At 42.2% G+C, this 22,187-nt stretch overlaps 1 protein-coding gene across 1 annotated transcript in view; it reads right to left on the reverse strand.

Annotated features, from left to right (window-relative positions):
* The window catches only part of HEMK1 (HemK methyltransferase family member 1), a 42,456-nt gene that overhangs the window by 5,633 nt on the left and 14,636 nt on the right, over positions 1 to 22,187 (reverse strand). Inside the window, exons 4-8 of the mRNA XM_056862243.1 lie at positions 14,362 to 14,523; positions 7,797 to 7,861; positions 5,417 to 5,466; positions 3,097 to 3,202; positions 1,820 to 1,915 (exon numbers count right to left, since the gene is read on the reverse strand). Of these exons, the coding sequence (XP_056718221.1) occupies positions 1,820 to 1,915; positions 3,097 to 3,202; positions 5,417 to 5,466; positions 7,797 to 7,861; positions 14,362 to 14,523 (479 nt within the window). The remainder of the gene's footprint in view (positions 1 to 1,819; positions 1,916 to 3,096; positions 3,203 to 5,416; positions 5,467 to 7,796; positions 7,862 to 14,361; positions 14,524 to 22,187) is intronic.

Here is a 22,187-nt window from a genome sequence, read left to right on the forward strand (position 1 = left end):
TGTTGCACAGCTACTAAGAGAATACTCTGTTTCAGTTCCTTTCCTTGTCAGTGCCATCCTAAGCAGAGTTATACTTTCCTAAGTCCAGGGAAGTTGATGGACTTAGAGGCGTTAGCTCTGCTTTAGACAGCACTGTTAATGCGACTCAAGACTCTCTCAGTCTTCACGGTATACGGAGACAGTTTAATTCACAACAACTGCTATCTATAAAGAATTGATATTTTTGATGCTTTGTGATCGGTTATTTTGTTGAGTTTTCCTCAAGTCTGATAGACTGTTGTAGTTATGCAATGAGACAGTGGGTTGTTATTTGTTCAGGACACCGACATTGTATTTAGCAAGTGTCTGTCTTTTGTTCAAATGTAGATTCAGCCAGATCTGTATTTGGTTATCTGGTTAGTGAAGCATACAAATTAAGAGAGACTTCTCAGACTTATTTATCACACCTACTATAGTTTCCCTCCTTGCAACCTTTCTTTGGGGACATCACTGCTAGCACAGCCAGTTTTTCTAGCTGAAGATGTATCCCTAATACCTGTAAGTAACACCTTCTGACATGTATGAGTTGCAGCAGGACACAGTATAATCTTTACAGAGGAATTTTTCCTATTGCTAGATACTGAGGACTCGTTTTATGACCATGCCGCCTTCTCCATTTTTATTTTCCTCAAAGGAAGCTTCCTAACACATTATTTTAGGGTCCCTTTTGAAAAAGGTAAGGAACATCTCTTCAACCCCAAGTACTTACTTTAATTCACCTTTTAAGTACTATTTTCACATTTTCTTCTTTACCTCTACTAGTTTTTCAATTCTCTAATCCTTACATTTCAGAGACACCATGCCATCCTAAGCAGAATAATACCCTAAATCCACTGACTTCAGTGGCACTGAAATACACCTAGTGACCTTCAGACACACCAAGCAACAGGGGGTACAGACTTGCCTTAGGCTAGAGAAAGTTCCTTAAGCCTAAGGGAGACTTCCTCCAACTTGTGTCTCTTCCCTTGGAGGAACAAACACTTAAGTTGAAAGTTTCAAACTTTGCTCAGTTGAGTGGTAGGACACAGGCCACAATGTTTAATCTATGGGAAGGGGTGCATGATTGAGTTTACAACCAGTAATTATTTGTGTGTGTGTGTTAAGTGCCGTCAAGTCGCTTCCGACTCATGGCTACCCTATGAATGAAAGTCCTCCAAAATGTCCTAACTTTGACAGCCTTGCTCAGATCTTGCAAATTGAATGCTGTGGCTTCCTTTATTGAGTCAATCCACCTATGATGAGACAAAACCCTATGATGAGACAATCCAAAATGAAAAAAAAAGTAATTATTTAGAAGCTGTCATATAGTAATACTTTTGTAAATAAAATTCTAGTAGCTTATTTTATTAGCAGGCCACTTTGGAGTAAGAGTGCCAGAAAGCATATCTCCTTTCTTTTCCCTCCAAATACTTGAAAGGGAGGAGATAGAATTCCCCAGGAAAAGAGAAGCTTTCCTGATCTTGGTCTTCCTTCCATCCTGTATGATGGAGGAAAGTCAAAATAAACACACAGACTAGAAGAGGTTAGGATGTCCCCTTTCACTAGTATGCTATCTTCCACCTGAGGAAGGTAGGTCGGGGAAAGGGACAGAAAAGGAAAGGAATCAGGAAAGACTGAAGCTGCTCTAATTTGCACCATTCCATGTATTTCTCTAAGCTTTTTTTCAGGCTGGGATGCCAGATGGCAGCTATCAGGTGGCATCATTCCCAGTTCCTGAGCCCTACAGCAAAGGAAGTAGACAGTATCTGTAGTCTGCAAAGAAGCCAGTATGAAGACTCACCCAAAATCTTTGAGGATGTAAGAGGCGAGGTTCAGAATTTCTTTGATAACATTCATCCCATCATGTCCTCCATCTAGGGCATCAAGGTCCTCATAGCTAGGAACCAAAAGGAAAAGTCTATAAACTAAAACATGACCCAACTTCACAAACAGAAACAAAACATATATGTCACCGGAAAACAAGCGCTAAAATGAGATCCTACTAGTAATGCTGCAGGTACTCAACATGGAAAATGGAGAGTACTGCTAATGAATTTTCACTATCATTCCCTCAGTGACTTATGCCACCCATTAGACGTCTGAGAAGGAGGTGAGACGGCAAGGCCTTCTTCATTAACTGTGCTTCCTCCCTTCCTAGAACTCCCTGTAGCTATTCCATCTGGTCATTGTGTAACATTAAAATATCTGAATTGGTCTGTTTTCCTTTCCTGTAGCCTTTTGTTTGCATTGACTTTGTTAGTCAGCCATTCTAGCAAGGACCCGTCTGCTTTATTCTCTTGAACAATGTTTAGAAAGTTCTTGTAGGTTATCCGGGCTGTATGACCGTGGTCTTGGTATTTTCTTTCCTTCAGTGTTACTCCTCTGAAGATGCCTGCCACAGCTGCTGGCGAAACGTCAGGAAAGAAAATACCAAGACCACGGTCACACAGCCCGGATAACCTACAAGAACCAATGAACTCTGACCGTGAAAGCCTTCGACAATGTTTAGAAAGCCTTTGACACCCTTAATCAACACACGTTTATTATTAACTGATAATTGGACAAAATTAAACTCAATACACTGATTTTGTTTTGTGCTGGCTGGTGACTGCAGGGCTTGGAAATGAATGCCTGGAAATGCACTGATAAGATCCAAATATTCCCAGTTTCTTACACCGCAATTCTAAACAGAGTTATATCCTTCAGTGGGCTTAGAAAGGTTATGCTCTTCTTAGGATTGTGCTGTTAGAGAGTGAAATTTATTCATCTAACATATTTTTATCCTCAGGGCAGCATACAGCATACTATATTATCCATTTGTCCTTCAAAATTTAAGCCAGGCTGAGAAAGAATGATTGGCCTATGACCACCCAGTGACCTTCATGACAAATTTGTGATTTGAAGTCAAACCATATCCAGTTCTGTTCTAACCCTCTATCCTCTACAGCACACTGCCTTTCAGTTTTATCATCGCTAGGTCTTAATGGCTGATGGTGATTTAAGAATCCCAGAAATCTTCAATGGGCAAGAGGGCAAACAAAGAAGCAGCAAGATTAGAGGGAAGAGGTGTCTGACTACCGAAGGATCTCTGCTGCCAAGTGACTCATGTCTTCATGGAAAACGTAAGGTGGATTACTGATTATAGTGTCTACCAAACCCCAAGGCAGCAAGCATTCCCAGGAACCTGCATTGAAGAAATGGCAACAACACATTTTAAGAATAATAGTTATACTCTGATTTCTCGATGGTATGTCAATAAAGGTATTTAAATTAAGAATAATAATAATACACCCAAGTGTTACTTCCCATATTAAATTTGTTGACTCTCGTTATCATATTTTTCATCCTGCCACAGTAACAATTTTTGTCCTAACCCCCCTCTCAATAAACAAGCAAATTTAAAAAATCCCATCCAATAACCATTGTAAAACAATGTATCAGGCTGGATTTAAAAGTGAATATAAACTGTAAGATGTGGTAACAAGGATAAACAATATTTTACGACAATAGCTATTATTTCCTATTGGTGCGAGAGGTTAACACAGGGATGGGGAACCTCAGGCCCGGATGCCGTATGCGGCCCCTGAGGACATTTTTTGTGGCCCTCGGGAGCTCCGGGGCCCTGCCGCGGAGGTGCGAGGCAGGGCAGCCCTCCCTGAGGGTGTTCCTGGGGCTTGCAGGGGTGCTGCGGCACTCTTTGGACCTCCTTTCACCGACTGACGGCTGTTGGTCGGCGAGAGGAGGAAAAGGGATGCTTCCCCAAAGGCTGCCCCCTATAGGCGCAGCGTGCAGGAATGCCAGGGCACACTGTAATCCCCTCTCGTTGCCTGTCAGCTGTTGAGCAGCGAGAGGGAGGGGGGGAAAGAGGCTCGCGGCAGAGCATGCACACAGGAGCCAATCGGGCTTCGGGGGGCCTTTTGTGGACTCTGGGGGGGGAGGGCATGGAACCTGGGGCCAGGTCGGGTGGGGCTGGCGGGTGTGTGTGTGGGGGGGAAGGCTTTTCTCTCTCCCTCTCTTTCGGTCTCTTTGTCTGTCTCCCTCGGTCATTTTCTTTCTCCCCCTCTTTCCATTTCTTTCTCCCTCTCTCCCTTTTCCTCTTTCTCTGTTTTCCTTCCTTCCTCCCTTGCTGATTGACCATGGGCTGCGCCCCCCTGGCACCTCGTTTGCTCGGGCCCACCGCTTGCTGCCCTCCCGTTTGGGAGGGGGAGGACCGGGGGAGCGGAGCGCCCTCCAGGCCTTCTCTGCATGGTCTCCCCTGGGGTTGCCAAGCTCCAGGTGGTGGCCGAAGACCTGGCAACCCTAGCCTCTCTCCCGCCCCCCCACCGGGAGGTCTACACCTGCTATCGCCCTCGAATGATGTTATAAATGTGCAAATTGCCCTTGGCAGGAAAAAGGTTCCCCACCCCTGGGTTAACAGTTAGGATATCAGCCTTTAATAAAATATTGCATGTAATAAAGAGCTGACGCCAAAGCTCACTAATCCACAAACATTATGGCTGCAATCCTAACAACGTTTTCCTGGGAGTAAGCCCCACGGAATAAAATGGGACTTACTTCTGAGTTGACCTGCTTCGGATTTATCTGGAACAGTTTCAAGAGCCAAATGGTGGCTGCACCTAACTCTACTTAATTTAAGAATCTGGCAAAATGGCAACTTCTGCTAAGACTTTTCAGCTGATGAGCCAGGAGAAGAATCAGCAGAGAATGGCTATTGAATTGGAACCAGGTAAGTACCCCAACATTCAAATTGTCCCCAAAATAGGCAGAGACACTGTACTTTCATTTGATAGCTTTTTCATGCCTTCTGCTGAAAATCTTGTGGGTAGCTATGTGGGATATGGCCTTCCCAACAACAGTCCTGAGACTCTGAAACTCTCTCCTAAAGGAAGTTCATTTTGTTCTATCTGTGCTGGCACTTGGTACAAGGCAAATGATGTGCTCTTGAGGAAAGCACTTGATAGCAAGGTATATTCTTTCGCTTCTACCAATTCTGATTTTGTTCGTGGCCCTTAAAGCTTTTCATTTTGTACGGATTTTAATTTTAACTGATTGTTATCAGTTTAGGGATTTTAGAAAATCAAAGGGTGAGTTACACATGATTACTTAAAAGTTCAAAATAAATCGATGCAGCAGTGTGAGCTTCATACTGGAGCACCTATGCTTTGCCAACATGGATGCCTTGTGGTGACCTCATTGTGAAGGTGTTCCCCTCAGATGCTCAGAACATTAAATAATATGCTTGGCACCACTGAGCACTGATGGAAATTCGGAAACCATTTCTGACAATGGTATGCTGCAAGTCACTGTACGGTGTGGCCATTCTACCTCCCTTTCATGTATGACAGATCCCATCTCTATCCCCTTGTCCTATTGAAAATGAAATATGAAAGGGACTTACTTGAAGAGACATCATGGTGAAGAATTTTTATCCTCTTCTGCAGCTGTAACCTATGGAGAGGAATTTTAAAACTCATCACAGCCCATATTATAGATACAAAACCACCAGGGTAACCAGCAGCAGAGTGATCTAGCCCTAAAACCATGGAGTAACCAACTTGTTTTCTTTTGCGCAAACTTGAAACAAAGCAATCTGTGCAATCACCTTGTAACAGCCACGTCGTTGTTGGTGCAACCCGCCCTTTAGGAAGGTTTTTTAAGCAATAAACTTTTGCAATCAATGCAGTACTTCCTCAATTAAAGAAAACAAAATAAATCATTATTATTCCATTTACAAATGCAATGCCAAGAAGTATGCATCTGCTGAGAGCCCAACCAGTCCACTGCCAAATACCCACATGTACACTTCCAATTCACATCCAAGGCAGAACCACTGTAGGATCTGTGTTTTAGGGCAAGCAAGATCAGTTTTGAGAAGTGATTTAAAGGATAAAGGGGGCATGTTGTGATATGTGTGCGCGCTGGAGGAGGGTTGTTCTAAGCAAAGGGAGCATAATGGCAAAAGCCATGAAAAAGGAAGAAGAGCAGTGGGGTAGATTAGCTTAAACTGAATGGAACTATCAAGGAAGACAATGAAAGGAGATGGGACAGGAGATATAAAGCTACTCAACAGGAGAAATCCATGTGACTTAAGTGCACTTTAGAGTTGATGTAAAAAGCAATAAGGAGGAAAGTTTAATAGTGTGTCAGCATCTCCCTTCTGGGAAGGGTTGGGTCCCTATCTAATGTGCTCTGATCATAAAAAACAACACATTGCTTCCATCTTCATGCTGTTCCCCAACCCACTGACGGAAGAGGTGACTGTGGGACTAGGGTGTGTATAACCCACATGATGGCAGCAGTGATGAAAATCACCCCTGTAAAATGGACAGAGGGACTGATGCAGACCTTGAATTGTAAGCCACCCTGAGCAGGACTCAGAAGAGGCAACATAGAAATTACATAAATAAAACCTGGGTTTAAGAAAGATACTGCTCTGCCAAAACACCTACTGACCTGCATCCAACCACATCAAGGAAAGGCAAGTATCCTTCTTTTGCTTAAGACATTTCCATCAATTCCCCCCTCCCACTGCAGACCCCTCCTACGCTGTTCCTGAGGGACTGCTGATCCCCAGGGGGCTTCCTGGACTGCAGCAAGAGGGGGTAGTTGGCAGAAATTGCTGCACCATCTTTAGAAAAAGAGCAGTAAAATTTTCCTAACCATATTAGGATACAGGACCCTATATGGATCTTGGACCAGCTGCTTTATGACAGCCTAACCCTTCTCAGAGGGTTGTTGTAAAGCTAAAATGGAGCAGCCCTTTGTAAGTTACCATGAGTTTTTTGGAAGACGGGCTGGTGAACAAAGTACATAAATCCTTACAGCTGTATAATGTTCTGTGGTATTTATTATGTGAGTGGAAACAGAGAACAGCTGTTTGGCAAGTACTTACATGACCAACAAGTCAGTGGCACGATTCAGGAACTAAGAGAAAGAGACGCCAAGTCCTATGGGTATGCCCAAGTTCTCACTACCAGCAATCTTAAGCAAAGCACAAATCCTGGGTAGCAATGGAGCCTACGCCCCACCCCCCAATTCAATCATACTGCAACTATATGCCTCTGGGAGATACGGGTGTGGTACTCATTTGCAGAGAATAGTTTGTATCCCAGCCTTACCTACAGGGGAACACTGACATTATAACATAAAGCTTTAAAGGGTGGGTAAGCCCATTAACTGGCTTAGATTGGAAGATAACATGACTTCACACGCTGGTTTCATGGAAAACAGCCGCAGGAGTATGAGCTTGGGCAGCTTCTCAAGGTTTTAACCAGAAATGAAAAGGTGATTTGCTAAGCTTCATGTTGGCTTCCCACTAGAAGATCCTTAATTAATCCTGCTGTGTTAGCAGCTAGGGAGACAGTGTGCCTGACCGGGGCATCCAGAAATGTTAACATGCGGGTGGTTTCTGAGCCAAGCAACAGTAGCCCATATGGCAAAGGCTGCCCTTGTGAAACCTGTTGCTTAAAGCTACAGGCACTCCTTTTATCATTTTCGGTTAAAAAAAACCTCATTTTTTTTTTTTTTAGATTTCACATTTTACGGCAAACTTGGGGGCCTTTTCAGGTTTGTAGAAAGATCTGTCTTGCCTGTTCACTACTCCAGTCACCTGATCTAAGTATTCAAAAATTTGGCCAACTTTGCAGTTAGTTTTTGAGTCAATAAAGGCTCAGATCTAGATGACAGGATACTGGGTTGGTTGTGAACTAATTATGCAACTGTAGCAGAGAAGTAACATTTCTTGGCTGCTGTCACCCTTGCTTCATAGGTGATCTTACCTTTCAGCATTCTCCTTTGTGAGATTCACAGCAGCTTCTAATCTATCTATGGCAACTGCCCGGCTCTGAAAAAGAAAAGTAACACAATACAAACACACATATACACATTATTGAGTTGGATGCAACTGGAAAATAGTGACAAGAGCAACTGAAGTAAGCAACACTCATGCACTGGAAAAGAAATCTAACTTTTCAACAACTGTAGTCTTACAGACAAACATATACTTCTTTCCAAGAAGAATTCTTATCTTGAAATATTTTCCTTGCACTTTCTGATGCATCTCCCCTCACATTATGCCGGTTTGTTATATTCTGCAATGTGACCTTGATCTTTAAGCTCATGTCCCACTGTTAATGATATCATAAATACTCAGGTGCATCTAGAGAAATGCCAGTGTTTGCTTAGAGACTACCACAGCCTGGGCTGTAAGGATTTTAACTGTAGGGAGCTGATGCATGGAGGCTCATTCAAAAAACCATAAGCAGCAAAATAAAAACAAGAGTCAGTGGTACCTAAGAGACTGGCAAAATTGATTCCAGCACAAATTCTTATGTCAGAGCTCACAAATGCTCATGCTGGCACAAACTGTTAGTCTTTCAGGTGCCTCTACTGCTTTTGTTTTGCTGCTACAGACTAACCTATCAACCCACCTGGAATTTCAAGCATCAAGGAGATGGACACATTATTGGCTGAAAAGTGATGTCACACTCAGATGCTTCCTTTTCTAGCACAATCATTTCACACCTTGTGACTTGGTGCCAACAGATACAGTCCTTTGTAACACCTCTTTTCACATGACCTTATTTGATCCGTGATGGTTACCTGTTTTCACTGAACTTCCAGTATTTCCCAAAAGCCAGTCCTTATGTGCAATCTCTGAAACTAACAGCCAAGGGTGGCACCTGTGTGGATAACTTAATCCGCAAAACAGGATCAGCTCCAGCTACAGTTTATAATTCTGCAAATCCGAGACAGCCTCCAGATTTGCAGAAAAATCCAATTTTTTTTTAAAGAATCGGGAGGGGTAATCCCCCCTCAGTAGCACCAGTGAAATCTGCAGGTGTTCATATATATATATTTTTAAGTTGGGGCATAAAGGATTGCCATAACAACCCCATGTACCATGTGAAAATATGTGGCAATGCAGCAGGAGCATGTGAGACAAGGATGCTAAAGCTGGCTCTGGTTTGGTCCCCTTGCCTGCCTCTTCTCTTTCCCCACACATTTACTGTGCTGATGGGGAGAGGAGTGCACAAGAAGTGGGGGGGGGGGGAGGAAGACCAACTGAACTGGTAGGAGAAGTGGAGCTCCAGCTTTGGGGGGGGGGATTTTTCTTCCCTCATAAGTCATCCTCTAGTAGTAATACTAATAATAGGGTTGCCAGATCCCTCTTTCCCACTGGAGGGAGATTTATGGGGTGGAGCCTGAGGAGGGCAGGGTTAGAATTATAATAGTGACAGGTATTATTTAGAATTTTAATAGTGACAGGTATTATTGTTTTCTTGTATATTGGTTGTTAGTAAACGCATATGGAATAGTTTATTGTACTTTCAAGCACTGGTGCTGTGTTTTGTATTAACTTAGTACCTGGAGGTTGGCAACCCTATTTACATAGCATATTTCAGGTGTGCAAAGTGTTTTACATACATTAATCCCCACAACAACCCTGTAGGTCAAGTCAGTATTATTCTCTCTATATTGCAGATGAAAGACTGAGGTGGAAATACATTAATTTGCCTGAGGCCCCAAAGGTATTTCTAGGGGAGGTGAGATTTTGGCTCATGATCTTACACTCTTAATCATTATGATATACTACCCCTAATAAATGAGGTTATACACTACAGCCATTACATTACAATGCATGTGATGTGGTTTGAGAGGGGGAAATCTGTACTACAGTAACTAAGGTGTGTCTGCAAAAACAAGCTCTTAAAAGATCGACATACTTTGTTGGCCACATCCTGCCTTGGGCATGGAGATGGCAGATTCCCAGGGCACAAATCCCTAGAAAACTTATGCGGCAATTTTCAACAGACATTGCAAAATGTTCAACCCATTATCCCAAGATCACCTTTGACTTTCCTCATACTGTTCCCAGTGTATAATCTACCCAAGCCTGATGTGCCACAGGATGGAGGGTAAGAAATTACAACGAAAATACCAATGCAGTCTGACTGCATCACCAGGCCCCAATACGGTACATGAGCTAAATTATAGCATTAAGCTCTGATGATTCATCTTAGCAGTAGTGCAATCTAAGCATGTGGAAACATCTGCCCAACTTTCAATCCCCATCTCCTGCAGTGGTTCAAATGTTGAGTCAAAACCCGAAAGTGTGGTTTTCATAGAAATCATGGAATCATAGAGTTGGAAGGGACTACCAGGGTCATCTAGTCCAACCCCCTGCACAATGCAGGAAATTCACAACTACCTCCCCCCACACCCCCAGTGACCCCTACTCCATGCCCAGAAGATGGCAAAAAGGCTTCCAGGATCCCTGGACAATTTGGCCTGGAGGAGAATTGCTTCCTGACCCCAAAGTGGTGATTGGCATTACCCTGGGCATGTAAGAAAGGGCCACGAGAACCAAACACTGACACAACCCTTCCTGTTCTCCCTCTCATGATCTGCCTAAGGTTTTGCTTCTGCATAATGTACAAAAAAGCCATGAAATACAGCCTGCTGCACACAGTAATACTACATATCTACAAACAGTAAATCTCAAAAATAGAATAGTTGTTTATAACATTTGTATGGCATCTTTCCACCAAATTTAGGGTCCCTAAGGTGTCAAATAGTCACAATACTAAAAAGCATTTAAAATACAGATTATATATAAAACATTAAAACAATGAAAGAAAACACATACACATGTAAACATGGAGAACTATAAACTTGTTCAGTGTTAACTGATGTGAGAGTCTTGTGTTTTATGTCAGGAGGGTGAAATTAAGGTAAAGTTACATTGAAAATAAGTTTTAAAAAGTATAGTAAGTTTAGAAGTGGGTTGCACTTCTTATAAACCTGAGAATCACTGCCATATTCTCTTCACTGTCTTCCCAGAAAGCAACATCACCATCACACAGAACATTTCCCCACCCAACAGGATCTGCCTAATGCAGTTCTGCCAACATAAGTAATCCTGTCGAAGGCTTTCACGGTCAGAGTTCATTGGTTCTTGTAGGTTATCCGGGCTGTGTAACCGTGGTCTTGGAATTTTCTTTCCTGACGTTTCGCCAGCAACTGTGGCCGGCATCTTCAGAGGAGTAACACTGAAGGACAGTGTCTCTCAGTGTCAAGGGTGTAGGAAGAGTAATATATAGTCAGAAAGGGGTTGGGTTTGAGCTGAGTATTGTCCTGCAAAAGTATTGTCCTGTAAGTATCAAGATAATGTGCTAATGAGGGTATGGTATGTTAATATGGAACCATTGTATCCTGAAGTGATCTGTTAATGTGTGTAATCCAAAGCTAATCTGTATGGCTATTGTTGAATGTTGTCTTTGTCTGGAGGTTTTTCAGGGCAGGAAGCCAAGCCTTATTCATTCTTAAACTCTCCTCTTTTCTGTTAAAGTTGTGCTGATGTTTATGAATTTCAATGGCTTCTCTGTGCAATCTGACAAAATAGTTGGTAGAATTGTCCAGTCTTTCAGTGTCTTGGAATAAGACCCTGTGTCCTGTTTGTGTCAGTCCATGTTCAGCCACTGCTGATTTCTCAGGTTGGCCAAGTCTGCAGTATCTTTCATGTTCTTTTATCCTTGTTTGTATGCTGCGTTTTGTGGTCCCGATGTAAACTTCTCCACAGCTGCAAGGTATACGATATACTCCTGCAGAGGTGAGGGGGTCTCTTTTGTCTTTTGCTGATCGTAGCATTTGTTGTATTTTCTTGGTGGGCTTAAACACTGTTTGTAGGTTATGTTTTTTCAAAAGTTTCTCCATCCTATCAGTGACTCCTTTAATAAATGGCAAGAATACCTTTCCTATGGGAGACTGTTTTTCTTGAGTTTTCTGATTTTTGTTTGGTTTAATGGCCCTTCTGATTTCATTCTTGGAGTAGCCGTTTGCTAGCAGTGCGTGATTTAGATGATTAGTTTCTTCCTTGAGAAACTGTGGTTCACAGATCCGTCTTGCACGGTCCATTAATGTTTTGATTATTCCTCTTTTCTGTCGGGGGTGGTGGTTGGAGTTTTTGTGTAAGTAGCGATCTGTGTGAGTTGGTTTCCGGTAGACCTTGTGACCTAACTGAAGGTTTGTTTTACGGATGACAAGGGTATCAAGAAATGGGAGTTTACCCTCAATTTCCTTTTCCATGGTAAACTGAATGTTTGGATGGATATTATTAAGATGGTTTAGAAAGTCCATTAATTTTTCTTCACCATGGCTCCAAATGGTAAATGTATCATCTACGAACCTGAACCAGACTGTAGGTTTGTAAGGTGCTGATTCTAATGCTGTCTTTTCAAAATATTCCATGTAAAAGTTTGCTATTACTGGACTGAGTGGACTTCCCATAGCTACTCCATCAATCTGTTCATAAAATTCTTGATCCCATAGGAAATAACTTGTTGTCAAACAATGGTGAAATAAGGCTGTTATATCTTCTGGAAAAATCTGGTTAATCAATGAGATTGTGTCTTTTACTGGAACCTTGGTAAAGAGGGATACAACATCAAAACTGATTAATATATCCTTTGGATTGAGTCTTAACGGACTGATTTTGTTGATGAAGTGAGTTGAATCTTTGATGTAAGAAGTGGTTTTTCCAATGTGGTCCTGTAGGAGGGTGGTCAAATATTTAGCTAATTCATATGTTGGGGAACCAATGGCACTCACGATGGGTCGGAGTGGAACGGAATCCTTATGAATTTTAGGTAGTCCATATAATCGTGGTGGTTGTGCTTCAGTCTTGCATAGTTTTCTGTGTGTGTCGGGATGAAGAGTGGAATTCTTGATCAGAATGCTAGTTTTCCTGGTAATTTTGCAAGTTGGATCTCGTTTTAGTTTTTTGTATGTGGCAGGGTCCAGAAGTTCCTCAATCTTCTTTTTGTATTCTTCTGTTTTCATGATCACTGTGGCATTGCCTTTGTCAGCTGGTAGAATAATGATTTCTGGATCTGCATTGAGGGTCTTGATGGCGTTTCTCTCCTTGCGTGTTATATTGCTAGCAGGGGGCTTTGCTTTTCGTAGAATTCTTGCTGTCTCTCCTCTTATTTCCTCAGCATCTTCTTCAGGTAGATTACGAATGGCAGATTCTTGATACCCTTGTCATCCGTAAAACAAACCTTCAGTTAGGTCACAAGGTCTACCGGAAACCAACTCACACAGATCGCTACTTACACAAAAACTCCAACCACCACCCCCGACAGAAAAGAGGAATAATCAAAACATTAATGGACCGTGCAAGACGGATCTGTGAACCACAGTTTCTCAAGGAAGAAACTAATCATCTAAATCACGCACTGCTAGCAAACGGCTACTCCAAGAATGAAATCAGAAGGGCCATTAAACCAAACAAAAATCAGAAAACTCAAGAAAAACAGTCTCCCATAGGAAAGGTATTCTTGCCATTTATTAAAGGAGTCACTGATAGGATGGAGAAACTTTTGAAAAAACATAACCTACAAACAGTGTTTAAGCCCACCAAGAAAATACAACAAATGCTACGATCAGCAAAAGACAAAAGAGACCCCCTCACCTCTGCAGGAGTATATCGTATACCTTGCAGCTGTGGAGAAGTTTACATCGGGACCACAAAACGCAGCATACAAACAAGGATAAAAGAACATGAAAGATACTGCAGACTTGGCCAGCCTGAGAAATCAGCAGTGGCTGAACATGGACTGACACAAACAGGACACAGGGTCTTATTCCAAGACACTGAAAGACTGGACAATTCTACCAACTATTTTGTCAGATTGCACAGAGAAGCCATTGAAATTCATAAACATCAGCACAACTTTAACAGAAAAGAGGAGAGTTTAAGAATGAATAAGGCTTGGCTTCCTGCCCTGAAAAACCTCCAGACAAAGACAACATTCAACAATAGCCATACAGATTAGCTTTGGATTACACACATTAACAGATCACTTCAGGATACAATGGTTCCATATTAACATACCATACCCTCATTAGCACATTATCTTGATACTTACAGGACAATACTTTTGCAGGACAATACTCAGCTCAAACCCAACCCCTTTCTGACTATATATTACTCTTCCTACACCCTTGACACTGAGAGACACTGTCCTTCAGTGTTACTCCTCTGAAGATGCCGGCCACAGTTGCTGGCGAAACGTCAGGAAAGAAAATTCCAAGACCACGGTTACACAGCCCGGATAACCTACAAGAACCAATAAGTAATCCTGCTGAGCCAGTCATCCTTTTGAAGTTAAAATCATGTAATTAATTACAAATTCACATGTGAAAAACGAATATACTATTCTGCCTTTTCTATCAGGCCTCGCATCACAAGCTCTTACAAGAAGCAGCTCTTCTTTTTTCATGTTTTTTCTAGTGCAGTAATCTCATCATTGTTTTCAGACACCCGGTGATAGCTTCACTCACCTGGGGCAGCTTTCTCAGGAGACTCAACACAATGGCTCCCGATCCACAGCCAATCTCCAAAATCACAGGGCCAAGAGGATCTGGGGGCTGCCAGATGTTCTTGAGGGATACTGAAGACAATTTTCTCTTGTATTTATCAGCCATGACAAGGGAAACTAGCTCCTAGGAGGCAAGACAAGTTCTGAGATGGGTAAACTGCCCATTATGAGCACTATGCTAACACACCCAGAAGAAGGCTTTCTTGTAATGGCTTACAATCTAAAACAAGATTCTGCACATACAAAACAGAGTATTAATAAATCTGCTTTAACCAAGGACCCTAATAATAACACTAAAAGAACTAAGCAAATATCCCCAAAGGAAGATTTTAGGATTCCACGGTACGGTAATCAAGCAAGCCAAAGGATTCCATGGATCTTGATGGGGGGAAAAAACCTTGTGTAAGCTCTGACTAAGCTCCAGAAAGCTTCTCAAAAGGTCTTGGACAAAACAGAACAAAAACTGGTAGTAATGAGTTATTCCCTACCAGCTACCTGACTAGTCAAGCACTGAACTTATCTTATGCACGCGCATTACAGCCATGTACCCTCAACATGGCCACAGACAGACTTTCATTTGTTTAGGAAATTGTAATGCCTCTCTAGGAACCTGCCCGAGGCAGTTTACAAAATAAAAATAACAAAAACAACAAATTACGAGATATTAATTAAAATCCAGTATTAAAAATGCGGGCCAGCATAAAAAACAGATCACAGAGAGCTTAAAAGTACCATTTCCAGACTAAAGTAGTGCTTTTAAAAAAACAGCCCCCTAATTAAAAGCCTGGGTAAACAGAAATATTTTGGCCTGGTGCCTAAAAGAAAGCAATTCAATTCAATTCAAAACCTTTATTGGCATCACGAGTCATTCAGGACATTCCATGGTTAATAAAAATCAATAGACATATTGGAGTATGCCAAAATAAAATGAATTTGGAATACATATAAAATAGGTATCTAAAATAGACAAATGATTATATCAGCTATTGTATTTTTGATTTGATCTTAATCATTGAGGTGTACTTCAAAAACATGGCTGTTTCTGTAATTTCTGGATCGTAACCATTCATTAGGGATCTAAAAAGGGAATGAGGAGAAGAATTCCTGTTTACAATTAACGACATTAAAAGTTTGGTGCGTAAATCGACTAACACTTCACACTCCAATAAATATGATGAATGGAATCTATCCGATTCATGCCGCAACAGCAAATTCTCCTTTCCAAGGGGGTATTATTAAATCTTTCCAAGGGAGTATTATTAAACCTCCGACGGGACAGTCTTGCTAGCGTAAAAGCCCTACGAAGGGAGGGATCACTTAAAGAGTAGAAATAACCCATTGCGGGCAAGATTTTTTGTCTTCCTAAAAGAAAGCAAGACAGGGGCCAAATGAGCCTCAAGGGGAAGCACATTCCTTAGTCTTGCCTGGACTGAGTTTCAGTTTATTGGCCCTCAGCTATCCCATTACCATTCCCAAACACCTAGTCAGGACTTCCACAGACCCAAATGACTCAACTGTTAAGAAAAACCAGACCTGGGTATTCTCTGCATACTGGTGACACCTGACTCCAAATCCTTGGATGACCTCTCCTGGTGATTTCATGTGGATGTTAAATAGCATGGGGGGCAAGGTGGAACCCTGCGGGATCCCACAGCATAAATGCCATAAGGTCAAGCACCACCTACTGGGATTGGCCAGTCAAATAAGGGTGGAACAACTGTTCTTGTAGCTCTGGGTCTGGCAACTTGTCTTTATGGCTGCATAGGGGGCATCTCCCCCTTTTGTGGAAACTGAAACCAAACTGCATTCCTTCCTTAAGGTTGCCTAAAAACCTGGGGAAAGTGTCCTGTCCCTTTAATAGAGGCTTAATGGATAATTTTGCCAGGTGATATTGCTACCCCATGAAAAGCTTCACCTGCTCATTTCCACACATAAAGCTCTGTTTTCATTTTTTTTAAATGTATGTTTTAATTTGTTAGCTGCAGTTGCGGGCCTTGTGAGGACAGAAAGGCAGGGTCTAAATTTTGTAAAACAAGTGGGACCTGCGATACTCATGGGGGACCCCTTCCACCTCTTACCTTTATCCCTCCCCCACTGCTGCTGCTGGCTGAGCCCCCCCACCCCGATCTTTTCTTGTTAAAAATAAGGCCTGTATGTAGGCTTCCCCATTGCCAGTTATCCCTTCCTAGGAATTAGGGTTTGGGGTTTAGGAAGTGGTGGGACTGGTAAGGAAGGGTATATGAGTGTCCTCCATTTGCTTTTTCTGCATATGCTCACAAAAACTTGGAAAGACCCAGGAAAATTCCCAGGGAAAACTTGGAAAGAGTAAACAGATTCAATGAAGAGCCAGGTGGATCTCATCCATCACTAGTAATTCCCCTCATGGATTCTCAAGTGGTACAGTCTCACAGAGTTGTATGGCATGCTGTTTCTGGATAGGCCAACCTGAGAAAACTACCTCTCACCCTTTTAAAAACACACACATCCAAAACAGGGGTTAACTCCTCCTTGATCTGAAAGCAGAACATGAGACTGCTCATGACCCTCATGTTTCTAATCTTGCAGAAATAGCCTAGTAACCACAGACTGAAAATACCAAAACAAGAGAGTTGCCAGCACGTGTTTATTTTTGTCAGTTGAATTTAGGGAACCAGGCTACATATCCAGCACAACAGCTGGGTCATGGCCCGATGACAGGCAGATCGCATCAGTTCTGGGACCACTTTTTGGGAGGGGCTTTTTTATTTGTAGCTAATGATTGTCATGGAAGGCAGGTGGTGCAAGGGAATAAAAATGACACACGTGGGAGGGAGAGGAAAAGACAAGGGAGAAGACAGTGCGTGCTAAAATTGGAACGATATATACTAAAATTGGAAAGATACAGAGAAGATTAGAAAGAAAGAAGCCACTGAGCATTTCTGCATCAACAACTGGCTGCCCAAGAAAGGAAGCAGTAAAAAGCTGCACAGAGAAAGGAAAGAAAGATCAATTAAAACAGACCCCATGTAGGGCCAATGGGGGGGGGGCAGTTCTGGGAAAGCATAAGGCTACTACGCCGGAATCTGCAGTCCATGGACTTGCCTTGTTTGTAAATGAAAGCTATATTTACCACATCAGAACTTCCAAAATACTAACATTATGAAGCCGAAGAGGTCTTCAGGGGTCTCCGTTTCTAAATAAAGCAGTGTCTAAGAATATACAGCAGTTTTGTTTATATTTAAAGCCAGTGCCAAACCTTCTAGTGTGAAGAAACAGAAAAAAACCACATCAAAGAACTATTTGCAAGCATGGGAGCATAAAGTGATATATCATTTTAGCAATCATTAATAATCTTGGTGGCAGAACTGCATGGAAACTTGTGGGAAGGGCAACTGTCTTCATCTCAGAGGCTACAACAGCAGAGAGGCCTGTTCTCCTGCACAAACCTGTCGGGACTTAAATCAATAACTGGGTCAGGCTTTTACATCTTTCTCTTTCACTCCCCCCCTTCTCTTTAGACTCTTCAAGTTCATACTGTTTGTTTAATTAGGATTTAGTAGAATTTAGGGTCTGTAAAACATTTCTTAGTGTTTGTATGTGAGTCTGTCACATGAACACATGAAGCTGTGTGTAAGACATGAAGCTGCCTTCTACTGAATCAGACCCTTGGTCCATCAAAGTCAGTATTGTCTACACAGATTGGCAGTGGCTCTCCAGGGTCTCAGGCTGAGGTCTTTCACATCACCTACTTGCCTAGTCCCTTTAACTGGAGATGCCGGGGATTGAACCTGGGACCTTCTGCATACCAAGCAGAGGCTCTACCACTGAGCCACAGCCCCTCCCCATCAAACTCTGTATTCAATTTGCTAATTCCCTTTGCTATTATTCTTTTATTTCCTTAATAAATCTTTAACTGTAAACCAGTTTATTCTAAGAATCTGCACCCCCTATGAGATGTTACATCAAATTCTTGGACCCTGGTATATATCAGGCAATAGGATCCCAATAATATTTGCCCTAAGCACAGGTGTGTATAGGCTTCTGACCCCTTACACCTGCTCCTCTCAAAACTAAGCAACTGGAAAGTGGATCACAGAGCAGCATAGGCAGCAGAAGCCTGGAAGGAAACTCCCAGTTATTCCCTACCATAGATGTGTTGTGGCATTACTCCCAGTTGCTGTGGAAACAATTAGGACATTGAAAACAGGTAAAGAAATGTTAGCAGACAGGACAGAGAAATCCCTGAGGGCCCAATTTCAAAATATTTACCTAGGAAGAATGGTTAATTGGATTTACAAAGGGAAAAAACGGATTATGCTGAGTGTTGGCACAGTTTAGGGTCTTATGCCCATGAGACACTCATTCCCATGAATCATCTTGGAGGTAATCAGTTCCCCAGGTCATTATAAAAGAGAAGAATGTAAATGGGCTTTGTCTAAATGGAGCAGCCACCCACCAAAATTCATTCCTAAACTGAACTCTGAAATGGAATTGAGTCCTTAGAACAAGCAAGGTAATAAGGTTTTGGTGATGGAAAGTGCCATTAAGTTGTAGCCAACTTATGGCGACCCCATAGGGCTTTCAAGGCAAGAGATGTTCAAAGGTGGTTTGCCATTGCCTGCCTCTAAGTAGCAATCCTGGGCTTCCTTGGTAGTCTCTCATCCAAATACTAACCAGGGCCAACACTGTATAACTTCAGAGATCTGATTAGCATGGGCCATCCAGGTCAGGGCAGTAAGGTCTTACCAATATCCAAAGTTTTATAACACTAAAAGTATGGATGACATGTAGGATTTTATACAACTCCACTCCAGCGTGGTGTAGTGGTTAAGAGCAGTGGTTTGGAGCAGTGGATTCTAATCTGGAGAACTAGGTTTGATTCCTCACTCCTCCACATGAGCGGTGGACGCTAATCTGGTGAACAGAGTTGGTTTCCCCACTCTTACACAGGAAGCCACCTGGGTGACCTTGAGCTAGTCACAGCTCTCTCAGCCCCACCTACCTCACACTGTGTCTGTTGTGGGGAGGGGAAGGGAAGGTGATTGTAAACTTGTTTGATTCTCCCTTAAGTGTAACTCCTCTGAAGATGCTTGCCACAGCTGCTGGCGAAATGTCAGGAAAGAAAATACCAAGACCACGGTCACACAGCCCGGATAACCTACAACACTGGTTCCCAGCCAGGGGTCCGTGGACACCCAGGGGTCCGTGAGAACTAAATGAAGGTCCACAAAACAAAGTTATAAACCCATAATAAATTAATATTTTCAATTAAAAGTTCTCTATTATAAAAATATATATTCAAATATTATTCTAAGTTTAATGTTTAACTAACAGTTATGATTAAAGTTTATTTTCAAATTCTCGGAATTTCTATTTTGAACCTTGGGGTCCCTGCACCGAACAAAAAAGTCCTAGTGGTCCCTGGTCAAAAAATGGTTGGGAACCACTGACCTACAAGAACCAATGAGACTTATATACTTCTAAGCCCAATGGTTTTAGAAGGGTGTAACTCTGTTTAAGATTGCACTGTTAATTAAGTTCTTTCAGGAGCAGCTAAGCCTGTTCCCAGAAGGTAACTACCTCACAGTCCCCTTTTAACGTGGCTCTCTTTTCCCAAGCAGACTGCACAGATTTATTGGAGTGGAATATATATGGGTGCAAAATTTCAATTTCATGTAATCAATATTTATTAAGCATCCAGGAAGACGAAGAGCATATGCTGGGGAAATTAAGAAGTTAATGGAGGACGAATGTGAAACAAAATTAAATGCTACAACAAGAGCTCTGCTCCGGCTGTGTAGCCTCTCTATACAGCTAGTGACGAACAGCCTCTGCGGTAGGATTTGGAAGATGGAGAAATCTGTGTCATATTACTCAGTGTTTTTTATGTGTCGCACTAAAACCTTGAAGATACATCTCAGAAATCTGGCCTGGTTCCATCTATATTCCATGGCACTAGATAGATGAGTCACCAGCTTAGTGAAGAACTGTTCTAGCTACAGGAATATTACAATACAAACAACTACTTAATAGAGCATGCTACTAGTCACTAGGAACATAACCCACATACTAGACAGTCTGAGTCATTGGCACAGGATACAGAATTCGGGAATTTCTGAGTCTCCTTCCTAGAACTAGTGGCTGGGTACCAGCATTTAAAAATTAAGTCTCTTTTTCCTGCCTTGTAAAAGCAGTGTCAGCATTCCAAAGCCTTTGCTCAGGTATATGCAGCATCACTACTGGAACAGAGGCAGAATCACAGATGGAGGGTTGTTTTGATTTTCATTTGTTTAAAAGCAACTTTTTACAGAAATGACAGAAGATAAAATGGGGCGCGATCGCTTGTTAAAAGCAGTAAGTTACCCATGGCAAAACAGTTTGGGTTGGTAGAAAGAAAACATACTACTAAGCATAAAAACAGAAAATGAAAAGGGAACGAATATGGAAGTGTACACTGATCTTGTAGTCCTCATCTAAGGTAGTCCTCTTCCGCATGGGGCTTCTGAACTACCTAACTTGATTCGTAAACCACTAGGTTTTCAACACAAAGCTAGGCAGCAGTAACTCCTCAACCAGAACGTCAAATCAAACTCCATGTTTGTTAATATTTGTCAGAGAAACAACGTTGAAGGCAACAGAGTCACAGCCATGCCACCTTTGTTCAACAAACATACCAGGGGCCTTCACCAGAAGATATATTCCTGGAAGCAAAAAGTTTCCAGTATGGAGAACATTTTTCACAGAATGTCAATTCTGGGTGCTCGTTAGAGAGCATCATGTCACCCATATATTCAACCAATATTTCACTAAAATCCATGGTCAATGGCTGGCTTGTAAAAGTATGACTGGGCCAAAGATCAATTTGAAACAATTCAGCAAACCATGCCCAACTTTTTACAAGCCATCGGTGTGGGATGTGAGGGAGTGTGTGAGCACAAACATTAAACAATTATCATGGTAAGTTGTGCACTGTCATTTGGTTAGGAGAAGTAAAGTCTTATAAAGTAAAAGAATTTCACTGAGGAAAGTAAGGGAATTAACTCCATGGATTTTACAGCGCAGAAACAAACTGGCACAGAAATTATACAGATCTAGAACAGGATAGTAGGAATTCAGGAACCTTAACAATTGCCAAGCGTCAGCAATAGCAGTTCTCAAACTTTACCAATGCAAGGACTCCCATTTTGATTAAAACATTCTCATGAACCTCCCCCCCCCCGCCCAAGCTTCCTCTTCTCCCTCAGCAGCACACACATGTTGGAGAGCACATTTTCCAATGTGTGCAGCAAAGCTATTTATTCCCCATGGGGGCTTCCATCTTGTTGTGGCCTTAAAACAATACAGTCACATTAGCTGGGTGACACAAGAAAGGATTGTCCTCTGCCTTTACCACGGACTTGTGGATCTTTGGAGCACCATCCTGGGCTCCCAGGACCCCCGTTTGAGAAAACCTGAGCTGTACAATAGACATTACAGCCCTGATGAATCTATTAAAGCACTTCCAGTCCTGGTAGAAAAGGCAAGTGAGAGGATGCAGCAAACCTTTGGTTAAGGAATTAGCCTCCAAGGATGATAATCTGTTCTACCTGAATGCAATACTGAGGGGGCAGTAGGCATTAAAATAATACTGGACACCTTGAATGCAGCTTAGCCTCCACCTAACTCCTACCCACGAACAGCACACAGCAGGAATTTATGCGACAACAGTCCACGGGCAGGATCGGGATGAGTCTGAGCGCACACAAAAATGTTTCTGTTGGTTAGTTTACAATGGAATAGCTATGGCCTTGTTGTAAAAGCACAAACATA

This window comes from Euleptes europaea, chromosome 1 (assembly GCF_029931775.1).
Source record: "Euleptes europaea isolate rEulEur1 chromosome 1, rEulEur1.hap1, whole genome shotgun sequence".
In the NCBI taxonomy this organism is placed as follows: domain Eukaryota; kingdom Metazoa; phylum Chordata; class Lepidosauria; order Squamata; family Sphaerodactylidae; genus Euleptes; species Euleptes europaea.